Raw genomic sequence first — 12210 nt, 5'->3', positions numbered from 1 at the left:
CACAGGCCTTCCCTAAGTTTCGGGGGGTGCTGGTCAATTTCGGAAAACTTTGGGGCGCGCACGTCGCGTGAGGACGCGGCCTTTTCAGCCTTTCTCGAGAGTGTATCGGTGGCCTAGTGCGTTAATCAATTAAGGCATCCCAGCACGGAGATACGTGGAGCGGAAGCTACCGCTGCAGAACACAGGGGTCCTGGTTTCAATCTTTATTAATTCCCGTTTCGATATGGTATAGAGCATCGTACCGGCGTGCGATTGCGTGTGACTGCATATAGGGACCGATTGAAGAAAGTAAACCCGGCTTTTTTATCCGGATAAATAAAATATACGCTTCGTAGAAAGCTGAAACTCCGTGAAAATGTGACGCTAGCGGTGATGATGAAATGGGAAAGTTTGAGCACACGACGTTGCATTTAAAAGATACCCAAGAAAAACAAAACGAAAAAATTATATACGAACTGACTTCCACGTAAACGTAATTTTTATCAAATCAAATTTTGAGATTGTCGGTGCCTGTATCTATTATGTCAATGATACAAAAAAAGCGTGTCACCATGAAAGAAAATAGTATCGTCTTTTGAAATGGCCAGTCTTCTCACTGAAACAAAGGCTACGGGTTTTGTTTAATATTGTTAGGCTTAGGTGGGCGTCGGCTCGAAAAGGAAAAATCGTTTTTCTTTCGTATCTTACGATCCAGGCAACGTCCATGCTCTCCAACTTTCGCGTTCTATCACCACCGCTATAGCGCCACACGCATTCTCACGAAGTTCCAGCTTTCTGCGATGCGTAGCTTATTTATGCGGTTTACCTTTCTCGATCGGAGCCTGTATACTGCGTAATGCACGTTAAAGACCCCCAGGGTGGCTGTCGTTCTGCAATGGGTGACAGGCAAGACACCAGACGCCCATTGAGACCGAGAGGCTTCTCGCTTTCCCCCAGCATACACCCAACACATTCTCTTCCACCTTTGTACGTCACTGCGCCGTTGTCACCCGAATCGTCTCTCGACCACCTAGAAGACAAGCCGTGCTCATTGTGTCCTTTTCATCCTCTTTATACACGGCTCTGCCCCAAAACGATGACGTCAATCGCAGGTCTCTGTTTTCTGATTGGTCGGCGGCAACGCTCCTCGCGCGCCGTGCCGAATTTGATGGAGCCGAGTTGCGTCGCGTCGCGACGGACGCTGTGACGACTCACGCAACTCGAGCTTATCGGCAACGCCATTAGTGGGGAGCGTGACGGCCATAAAAATCCCGGTTTTATTGCCTTCCCGACCGGGTGAAAAAGGATCGCCGGGTGATCGGGGAGGGAGCGCCGGCAGATTTGCTCGGCTGCAGGATATGCTGCCACGCCGTGCCCGCCCGCCTGAACCCCGCTGGACGACCGTGTATTTTAGAGAAGGGGTGGCGGGGGACGGGGACAGGCGCGATTTATATCGCGGATGATGACGACATATCCGGCCGCGCTACGCGGGCGGCGGCAAGCGCCGGCGACAAGCAGTGTGGGGGAAGATTAGCATACAGTGTATAGCTTCCGGTTCAAGTAACTCGCCCGGAAAGTTTCCGGGCGCCGCTCTTCCCCGTCTCTTCCTCATCGGTTTCTAGGCCCCCCTTGTTTTTCCCCTTTACAGTGATGGAAGTGCTGCGCCATTCCCGCCAAATTGTACCATGAACGAAAGTGTGCTACATCTTTCGCCGAAGGGCCATTTTTGCTTAAAATCGCGAAACAACCTGTGTCCAGATGGGCTTAAAAAAAAAAAAAATAATAATATTTTATTGTTGGTCGACTTCAATATTTAGAAAAGAGGAAACAAAAATGGTTCAAATGTGTATTTTACAGCATCTCTATTCATCGTATAGTTTTGTTTCATCTTAGGCTAGAGCACAGTCGAAGGCTCGAACACCTAGAACCGTGAACGCGCATACTAAAAGCGCAAGTCACGGTACACTCGCCGCAGTTGATGGCTTTAGTCGATGAAAGAACACGTACAAGAAGATGGACAAATTTCACGATGTGGCACTTTGACGCTGTTTGGTTGCTCCCATTGTGTCGTAGCGTCGGCTGCGCTTTAAGTTAAGCTGAAACCATGTGTACAGAGATTGCTCGTCAACCGTGCTGGCCGGTTGATCCCTTGGAGGTCTCATCGCCTACATTGTTTAAATTTCCAGACGATGTCGTCGATGTCAGGAGCCGGGAGAAAACATTACAAATGGTAGAATGGCGGCTACTCTGTTAAGACACAACCAGGGTCTTGTACTCCCGATAGGATCACCCGATTACCGCGTCTGCCGCATGCCTCCGAGCCGCCTCTCCCCAGCGTGCGCGCGTCGAGCTTCACCGCTTTGCACCGGAGTGTTAGGAGCAGCGGTTGACACGGGGGAGCGCCCGGGTTGGCGCGGTATAGGCTCGGAAATTATGCTCGCTACTATTGTAGGTCTACCTTCCTTTGTCTTGATTGTAGCTTGATCACTAATGGAAAAGAAACGTGCCAAGAAAAAGAAAAACGCGGGTTTATTTTTGCATAACTACGGTAGTCAAAGTAGGAGTCGATCGAAAAAGTAAGGAACTTTGACTTCCCTCTGGCTCCAACGCCTCTAAAGAGCAGTGTTTTCTTTAAAGCGCGAGTATAGGTTTTCATATAATCTTTGGGTGGTTATTTTTGCAGTTTATAATATAAGTCTCGAGTTTAATATGTTCGTAAAACTTGGGGGAAACATTTTTATCGATAGATGTTAGCGGATATGCTACTTCTTCGTGGTATTTTACGGAAATTATATGTACGGGCTAAATAAACTACCGGGCGTAAAAGTGGGAGGAGAGAGGCTTTATTCCGAACGAAGTTTTCCGCTACGATTCATTTCTCATTAATGTTTTTAGTAGCCCTTGTATATGGAATCTATTCTTGCCAGAGCCTTATTTCTAAACAAAAGGCTTTGTGTTCCTATCGTGCCATACCTATAACCCTCAATCATGATCAAAGATGAGCTCATTTAGCGATGCGATCGCTTTTTCATTTTCAAGTAATGTGCTAACAGATGCTGACATCTGCTCCAAAAGCGTCAGTGGCTGCCCCCGACCAATTTTTCTGCCTCCTACTAGAGGCCAAATGCCGCTTCCATCACTGCCTCTAGACTCAAAAGCATTCGGTAGAGAGTACGTTTTCGTTTGTCTCCCTCCATATCTTTCCGTGCGTGCGTGCGTGCGTGTGTGTGTGTGTGTGTGTGTTTGTGTGTTTTCTGCGGGTTTGCTAGAAAAAAAGAGGGGGGGGGGGGCACGACTACATGACGTGTGTGCCTGAACTTGCGCGCGCAACGCCTACTCCAAACTTAATGAGAAGAGAAAGACGACGCAATGTCAAGAGCTTTAAGGTTCTCGGCCCAGTGTTATTTTATTCGCGTACACCGACAGGCCCACCGTGCTTTTTTACTTGCTGCGATTGTTCAGAACGTTCAGCAAATTAAAGATTCCACTTTCTTTTTTTCTCCTTCTTCTCTACTTACATTGGATGCGTATGCTTTATTTTGGGGCCTCTTTCTCGGTTAGCTTATTCTTTGTCTATATCTTCGCAGTTCAGGTTTGTGTTCCTTTCCTGGACAAATGCAGCCATCGCCGTTTTATGGAATTAGCGCACTTATGTGCCGCGTACTACGAAAGGAGCGAAGGAGATATGGGCAGCTGCGCGTAGAAAATGTATTTCTGTGCTTTCAATTCGCGCCCTGTAAGGCCATAACTCCCGTAAACGTTTCCTTTTACGTTATTATTGTCTTACATCTTCAAAAGCAAAAAAAAAAAAAAACATTTTTCGACACTGGCCATGGGTAGACAACACGAACCTAACGTTTCAGTGAGTAGTTTATTCGGCTGCAGATAATAATAATAATAATAATAATAATAATAATAATAATAATAATTAAAATCGGCAGAAACCACTATTGTTGGTTCTCTATGGATTGCGATAGCATTCGTCACGTGATCTCTGCAACAATTCAGGTTCCCCGCTAAATTTAGCGGGGAAACTGAATTGATGCATAGGTCACGTGGCGTCAATTTTCCTGCTAAATTTAGCGGGGAACACTCTCCTTGCCTACTACATTCAAGGCCAGGTACCTTGATAATAGAGAGAAATCTGCGATGAGGAGCTTAATAATGCTCTCGCTTATTAATAATAATAAACCTTCGCCTATTCTTCTTCTGCGCCAATCTCGGGGAAGAGGAAAGAGACAGTATGGACATCATGGATGGACTTGCGGGAAGGAAACGTTCCCTCCGTCTGCCACGAAGACGGAATTGAGGGAGCCACGGTGACGCTGGCCAAGGAGCACAATTCCCCTCGTTTCCTAATCCAAAAGCAAACATCCCTGTCGACCTCCAAAAAGGGAAACGAAGTGCCATATTTGGGACTTTCAGCAGGTCGTTGCGATAACTCAGATACTCTACTCGATACTTAGCCGTCATCTTTGCGCATGCATCGCATCACTATCTGGTGTCGGTGCAAAACAGGGTCGTTTCTTTTTTACTCTGAGGGGCTCCTGATTTTGGGCACGCGATTCTGCAACTGCTCTCGTAACTTGCGAAAGGATCATTGCATATGATCTACAGAAATGGGTAGATTTTGGTTGCCACCTGTTAAAATGCAGATTTTTCTGAAAACTTCCAGAGCTCGTAGGCGGCGTGGCAGCAGTGCTCGAAACCTGGAACGGGATTAGTTCCGCCTACGTGAATTTCTTCCGCCTTCCGCCTACAAAAAAAAAAAAAAAAAAAAAAAAAAAAACACGACTGTTTGTTTTTTTGCGTTAATTTCCTCATTAATAACGCTCACCAATTCCGATTCTCCTGGCAGTTTCCTACACCAGCGTGTGTTAATTTTTACAATCTTATTTTATTTTTATCTACCCTTCTCCTAATATCCCCGTGTATTGGGGTACTAGTGTCATCAGATAAATAAATTATGTGATTTCCTTTATTATCTTCCTGTTATCCTTACTTATTGCAACACCTTGTTTCGCGAACCCTCAATTTCGGTTCCTGCCACAATATGTTTGTTTCTGCTAAAGGTTTATCTCTCTCTCTCTCGCTGTTTCTCCCTTCAGCCGTCATTATTTGGGGACGAGGAGGTAATCAGAGGGGGCCCAGCGCACGATTTGCTGGCTCCGGTTTCGAGATCTCGTTACGCCGTTTGGCGTGGTCTTTGCCGCCACAGGAGAAGTCGCCCTTCCGGCGCCGTCGGCTTCTGTTCCTCGTTCCTCATCTCCTCGTTTTGCTACGTCTCTCCAGATTGTCGTTTATCCTTCTCCGTCTGCTTTCCTTCTTTTTCCCCCGTCCGTCTCTCCGGCTGTTTCCCTATTTTCTTCCCGATCTTCGTGCGTGTCCTTCTTGACTCCTTCGGGGCCCCGGCCGGCACACTGGAATCGACTTTTCTCTCCCCCCCCCCCCTTCTTTTCGGGTTCCTTCTATCATTTTCTAGTTCTTCCCCCTTCCAATTACGTCCGAGAAGCTTTTTCTAGGTTTCCTATAGGCTTCTGGCTTTATTGTTTCTTTACTTTATTGCTTTTATTTTACTGTAAGCTCGTGCTCTTCTGTCCTTCGCGTGCACAGTGTGTTTGTTTGTTTGCGGATTCTCGACTCGGCTCCCAATCCTGACTGCTTCCCTTTTTCCCTCTCTCCTCTTCCGTTTCTTTCGCCTCCTTTTTTATCTTCGGTTCTTGGAGAAAAAGCGTACCGTCTCTTTATTCGGTAGGCGTCTCCTCTCCCTAGTTGTTCCTCTCTCCCGATCTCTCTCGTTAATATTTCTGGGGAACAAAATTTTCTCCCCTCGAGGTTTCGTTTTGCTCTCGTACGCGGGATAATGGAGCTTCCTTTTTGCCCCTTTTTCTTCTTCAACGTTTTCGATCAAGGCATAAACGCGTAGTGCCGCCCGTTTTACCGCTGCTGCTGCGTGATAACAGTGCGTCGTCAAATTGCTCGAACAGCTCCTCCAGCTGCAGCGGCTCGAGTAGCAGAGACGACGAGGAATGCATGTACGTCCAGCATGAATTCGACTGCCTTTTCGGACTTCCGCAAAAGAGGCCGAAACTCGAGACGCACATGGACACCGTTCACGAGTATTCCGATGAAGAGGCAAAGGCGCTACGCGGATGCACATCGCTTATCGACACGCATCTTTCACATCATGATTATCTTCGCTCGTGCGTCGAACACGTGTTGTTAGCGCCGCAGTTGGGAAAACACGTGCTTCGAGATGCGGGACCGCGGGAAGGGGATTCCCGGGAAGGTGAATGACGGGAAGGCATCCGCCGATCCCGGAGGAGCGGTCATGTTCCATTGGGGATCCGGGTGCGGAGTGGCTGATCTGTTCGGATCTGCTCTGCTGATCCCTGTTCGCTCCGAAACGACCAGGAAATTTGCCATAAGTGAAAAGTACAAGTGGTACGGACACTCAAAAGCTCAGTCCCCTAACGAAAGGATGACGGTTGATTGATCGGGCGAACATGTGGCCTCCTGAGTGCCACCAATCTATACTTCGTTTCACTTTTAAGTCCAGGCATAACCGGCGCTACGAGCTGATGGAACCAATCGGACGGCGCGGTGATGTTTATGTACGTTTTCTATCATAGCTCAACCAATCGTAAACAAAAAAGGCCTAGTGACTTGCGCTTTTGACGCGGCTTGATTGGTGCCATGAGCTCGTAGCGTCGGCTGCGTCTGGACTTAAAGACCGACGACCAGTTCGCGCTTTCCACTTTTTCTCCCGCTTCCTCCTCTCCCCCTTCTACCCTATCCACCGTTGCCTGTTTCCTCCTCCCTCATGGTGAGGAGGATCTTCTGCCTCGCAAAATCTCGAGTCCAATCCTTTACGCTGAAATTAAGTATGGATATGATCGTGAAGGTCACAGACAGATCTCCAGCTCCACTCGAAATGAGGCGGTAGATATGCAGCAACGATGAGATCGAAATAGTACCGATTTGGAAAGGAGTTGATAGTGGGTCATCTTCGGAAGGCAGTGGTCTCTCAGCGGAAGGAACAACTGAAAACACCATAACGTATCGAGATTGGGTGGTGGGAAAGTGACGGCGTGCTGTTTCTTCGCTAGGCCGTTCGGTTGGCGTGATCGAACGAACCACATTTGGTTTCCCCTCAAGATGGACCGCGAAGGAAGCTACGAGCCAATGCAACGCCGCCCGAGTGTCACGCGACCCTGGCAGGGGCGCTTGGAGCGCGTCATCACGTGATGCGTTCGGAGCGATAGATTGGCTGGGACGCCCCGTAGCGCCCCACCACGGTACACCGTAAAGTGAAACGGAGCATAGTGTGGCCTGGCCAGACCGGCCAGGGGGGAAACCGGAGCCGAGTCGATCGGGTGCGAAGCCAAAACAACAACAACGACGAGTCCGGCCACCACGAGCCAACGAGAGCCGGGGCGAGCCAACTGCAGCACGGAGCCGAGGCCGTTTCCGCCACACGACCGGCCGTTTCCGCTTCCGCTTGACCCGCCCCTCTTCCCCTCCTCCCTTCGTCTCCTCTTCCTTCTTTCTGTGGTCCCGCTAGTCCCGCTTCCTCTTTTGCCCTCTCCACCTCTTTGGTGGCCATCTTTTTTTCTCTGCCAGCGTCACGGAGCCTGTCCGCTCTCTCCCTCAACGAATGACTTCCGGTGCGCGGTGTTTTCCCTCTCGGAATTTGTGCCCCGGATCGAAGAAAACCTGGGACTCGCTCCCTGCGGGGCGTGCCTTCCGAGTTTCTCTCTCCTTCGTTTGCACCGTTCGAAGCTACAAAGCGCCGAAAAACCGGATGATAGCCAGCTCAGCCGTGCGCGCGGTTTCTCGTCGTCGTCCAGTCCCCCGCCGCGTTCGTGCAACCGCCTCTAGTAAAACGATGCCGACCCCGTCGCGGTGCACCGTCGGAGAATGGGGCTCGGATGGATCGCGCGACCTGCAACTCGAATCTCTCCAGCACACACGCTCGCTGTTCTCAGTGGCGTTCGCTGGAACGCGCCTGGAATTGTTTGGAAAAAGGAGGTGGTATAGCAACGCGTGCTCGAGGAATATTGTGTTTGTACATGCACGCACACACTCACGCAAAGGCAGACGGACAGATAAAATTAATCTTAATTTTACGGATAAAGTCGTGAAACGCAGAACGGGCAGCAGGTACCGAGCTACGCTGGGCGTTCATTTATGGGTTTCTTCTAAATTCGAGAGTTACGCCAAAATTCCGCTAAATTCAGGGGGAAGTTACGTCCTGATAAATTTAGCGAAAGCGTTTCCCGGCTAAATTTAGCGGAAAAACTTGGGTGAATTAGTTGCAATTCAATTTTCCCCGCTAAATTTAGTAAGCAAACGCTTTCGCTGAAATTAGCGGGGCACGAGTCCGCCAAATGTAGCGTGTCATGCTTTTGCGCTACAAATTGTTCGTTACTGTTGCGCGTTAGTTTTTCTCTTTTTTGTATATTTTTTTGTAGAAAACGGTTGCCCTATACACATTTCGCGAAAAAAACAACAACAACAACAAAGAACAACGTTATGCCGTTCTTCAAACGGGCCATTTCCTTCATGTAAACGTGAGTGACGAAGGATAATGACAAGAAAACTAGTCTTCTGGGAGGATTCGTTTCGGCTTTTCTGTAGCTTCATTTATTAGCTGACCTTCGTGACAAGGAATTGCGGATATAGAGTTTTCGTAAATCGTTTCTGCGGTCCCGCAGCGGTCTCCGCTACCTGCTACGAGATCCGGAACCGCACAGGCAAGACTAGCGTCGCGCGTGCGCACGAGCAGCGGCGGCGTGCAAGGCGGTCTACCAAAACTCCCCGTTGTCGAAATCGTTCGGAACACGCACATTCGAATAACGACACTTTAAGAAACAACCGTTCCCGAATACCCCCAAAGACAAGCCGAGGTTCGCGTACTTAAAGAAGAAAATAAAAATAGCATTAAGTCATTATTGACGCTTATTTCGAAACGCTGCCGAATGATTTTCAGTGCGCCGCTTCGCAGCGGGTTTGTGAAGCCCTCATCCGGGAATCGAGAAAATTCATGGTGGTAGAAATAAGTGCGTCTTCCTTTTGGCAGACATTTTTTTTTAATCTTCCGTGCAATTATTGGGAAACTCCCACGCACACACGCAGTCTCCATCGTGCTAGCAAACGCACTATAAACAAGAGAGAAAAAAAGAAAACTGCTTTTTAGAAACAGCCAAAAAACATTCAGCGTGTTTTGATGGAGTCGAAAGAAACTCAACCCTGTCGCAGTCTGGGGGATTGAGTGAAACGTGGAAGAGTGAGAGAGAGAGAGTTTTTGAAACGAAGCTCGAAGGAAGAGAGAGAGGGTGAAAGCCGACCGGGGAATTGGAGAAATGACTCTTGAGAGCAGCGGAAATTGAATAATCTCGACTGCTCCCGGCAGGAGAACGTTGGAAGGGAAGTTTCTCCGCGCACTACTACATATCGGAACAAACCTCTTCTATCTTCTTTTTATTTTTTTTTTCTGTGTCAGTTTCTTCTGTTTTCGAGATCCGGATTCAGGCAAATGAAATTTGAGGATTCGTAGCGTTCCAGCTTCTCTCTGCCAACACCCACTCACGTTACTGCGGCCTGCAACTCCCTTACTGCGGCATTATACACCTCGGCATGAACAACTCAACAAGAAACTTGTTTTCTTTAATCTAGGAGTTGCCGTTTTTTTTTTTTAACTTTCGACGCACACCCACGAAACAGCCGAGGAATAGTAATTGTAACGAGAATAAATTATCTCGCAAGGATGGATTTAAACCGGGAAGACCAACCGAAGAAATAAGCGAGGAGCGATGGCGGGGATGGAGAAACGGGCCGGCAAACGAACCTGCCCAATCTATCCTGGCAACTGTTTGCCGACGTTTCAAAATTATTTGGCTTATTTATTTCTTAATCATTTTCTCGGCGAACCTTGTTTGGATTTATATCCCACATGGCGCTCAAGTATGGTAGCGGAACAAAATGATTTATCGATTTCATTCTGCGTGCCCGTTTGATTTCTCCTCTCTCTCTCTTTCTCTTCCCGCGCCTGATTTTGGTGCGTTTCTCGTCTCTGCTTTGTTGTCGTAAATTGATTCCGCATCGCCTCCCTCCCCCTCATCCACTTCCCTCTACTCTCTCTCTCTTTCTACCTGTTCTTAATTTTTTTTTTTTTTTTTGTATTGTTCCCGCGTAAGAAGAGACTGTCATCGGGCATAACATCGCGCAACCACATTTTGTTGTTACTTTCAAAACGCGACGTGTGTGCTAGCCGTGTATCTTCGTTCAATATTTGCTGGCGTTTTTATTTTTATTCGGGAATTTCAGTTTTTCCGACTTTCGAGGTGACACAAATTTACTCTCGGGGAGACGTGCCGGAAATAGCCACTTTAGGATTTTGAAAAGCCGGGCGTCGGAAACTGTTAACGCGAAATGCACGGAATTTTTCTTTCATTATTTATTATAATAAAAAAACAGTTACTTATTCATGTATCATCGCCGGCGCTTCGTCCCCTCAACTTTCTCTCCTCTTTCAAGCCTTATATGTTCTATTGGCAGTTCCTTTTTTTTTTTTCATCTTCATTTGATCAGGTTTGCTCGTATGCCTTTTTTCGCCTGTTTTCGCGGAGAGCAGTTCCACATGGGACGCTGCTCTCTGCATTGAATTTGGTTACACCAGACCGACAATGTGCTCGCCTCCGCAGAATTTCGGTCCGAAAATGGAAATATGGAAATTGTTTTTTTTTTTTTTTTTTTTTTTTTTTTTTTTTTTTGCGAAGAGGCGAGCAGGGTTTGACGTTTTGACGTTGGTTAGATCGGGAGGGAATACTCCCTTTTATGTATTTGTACTGCCCTTTTGTTCAGCATGTCACTCGCTGTTCCACGTTTTAATTCAGCGAGACAACCTGGCACTCGCCTAAAATATTTCTTTTTACGTTCGAGGTGCTTTCCAGATGTGAGAGGGAAAATAGTTATTATTCCGCGGGCCTTGCATGGAATTAACTCTGTTCATACTTTATTTTAATTTGCGTGCATTGCTTAAACGCAGCGGGCCTGGCGTGCTGTTCGCTCTTTTAGGCCAAAAATACTGCGTTTTCGGGTTTGTGGCCGGGCTCGTTAAACGCGTTAAAGTGTACGAGAACGCGTTAGTTTCGCCCCAAACTACATACTGCATGCCAGCCGCACACTGACACGCAAGCACATAACGTCTGAAACATGCTTGCGTGTTGAACACGTGTGCGATTCTTAAGCTGTGCGCATACATAAAGGAGTCCTGTTTTCATTCACTGTAGCTGGTTAACTAATCGATTGAGCTCCTGTTTTGGTTTGTTATTGAGTTTCATGGATGACATTTTTATTAGAGAATTACCAGTTGGTTTCTTCTTTATTTTTTTAAGGTATAATTTTTACTGATTGGCGTCTTTCATCCGTTGCAGTGGGTAGAGGAGAGCTTCACCAACTTCGAGCAAGGCATCAACTGGCGGTCGTACGTGGTGTGCGACGTGGCCTACGAAAACGTGAACAACTGGCTGTGGACGCCGTTCATCGAGCGTGGCCCCGCGCACCGCATCTACATCGAGCTCAAGTTCAGCATGCGCGACTGCAACCTGTTCCCGGGCATGGCGCTCTCGTGCAAGGAGACCTTCTCGCTGCTCTACTACGAGTTCGACGCGGCCACGCGCGAGCCGCCGCCCTGGGAGCCGGAGTCGTACCGGCCCGTGGACCGCATCGCCGCCGACGAGGGCCGCTTCACCTCCAACGCCGAGGTGATCATCAACACCGAGGTGCGCTCTGTGCCGGTCACCAAGAAGGGCGTCTACTTCGCCTTCAGGGACCAGGGCGCCTGCCTCTCGCTCATCGCCGTCAAGGTGAGCGCCCTTCCTTCCTCTCCGGTCCTCCGAGCTTTTGCAGAAGTGTTCGGCGTCTTTCGCGCCGTCGAGACGGATACTGGGAGCGCTATACTCCGTTCCACCTTCAGTCCGAGCGCAGTGGACGCCACGAGCCATCCCAGCCGATCCAGCGCCGGGAGAAAGTCGCGTGACCTGCCGGTGGGGCGGGACGACACAGGGAGCTCAAGGTCGCAGGACACTCCCTTAAAGCCGCATTGGTTGGGTGGCTCCTAGCGTCCGCTGTGCTCGGACGGAAGGTGGTTCTATACTTAGCAGGCAAGAGGTACCCCATGCGGCATTTTAGCCCTTTCGGGGTGCTAATCTGGGCCGGGTCATATGG

The 12210-nt window shown here is 48.6% G+C and overlaps 1 protein-coding gene across 2 annotated transcripts in view; it reads left to right on the top strand.

The window, feature by feature from the left end:
- Positions 1 to 12210, top strand: part of LOC8042063 (ephrin type-B receptor 2) — a 273829-nt gene that overhangs the window by 222374 nt on the left and 39245 nt on the right. For both annotated transcript variants that reach the window (XM_042291061.1, XM_040499562.2), the window contains exon 3: positions 11418 to 11849. In XM_042291061.1, coding sequence (XP_042146995.1) covers positions 11418 to 11849 — 432 coding nt within the window. The remainder of the gene's footprint in view (positions 1 to 11417; positions 11850 to 12210) is intronic.

Source organism: Ixodes scapularis, unplaced genomic scaffold (assembly GCF_016920785.2).
Source record: "Ixodes scapularis isolate PalLabHiFi unplaced genomic scaffold, ASM1692078v2 PGA_scaffold1__304_contigs__length_218370807, whole genome shotgun sequence".
NCBI lineage: Eukaryota > Metazoa > Arthropoda > Arachnida > Ixodida > Ixodidae > Ixodes > Ixodes scapularis.
The sequence above is the reverse complement of the archived record's forward strand: the minus strand, read 5'-3'. Positions and strand labels throughout refer to the sequence as shown.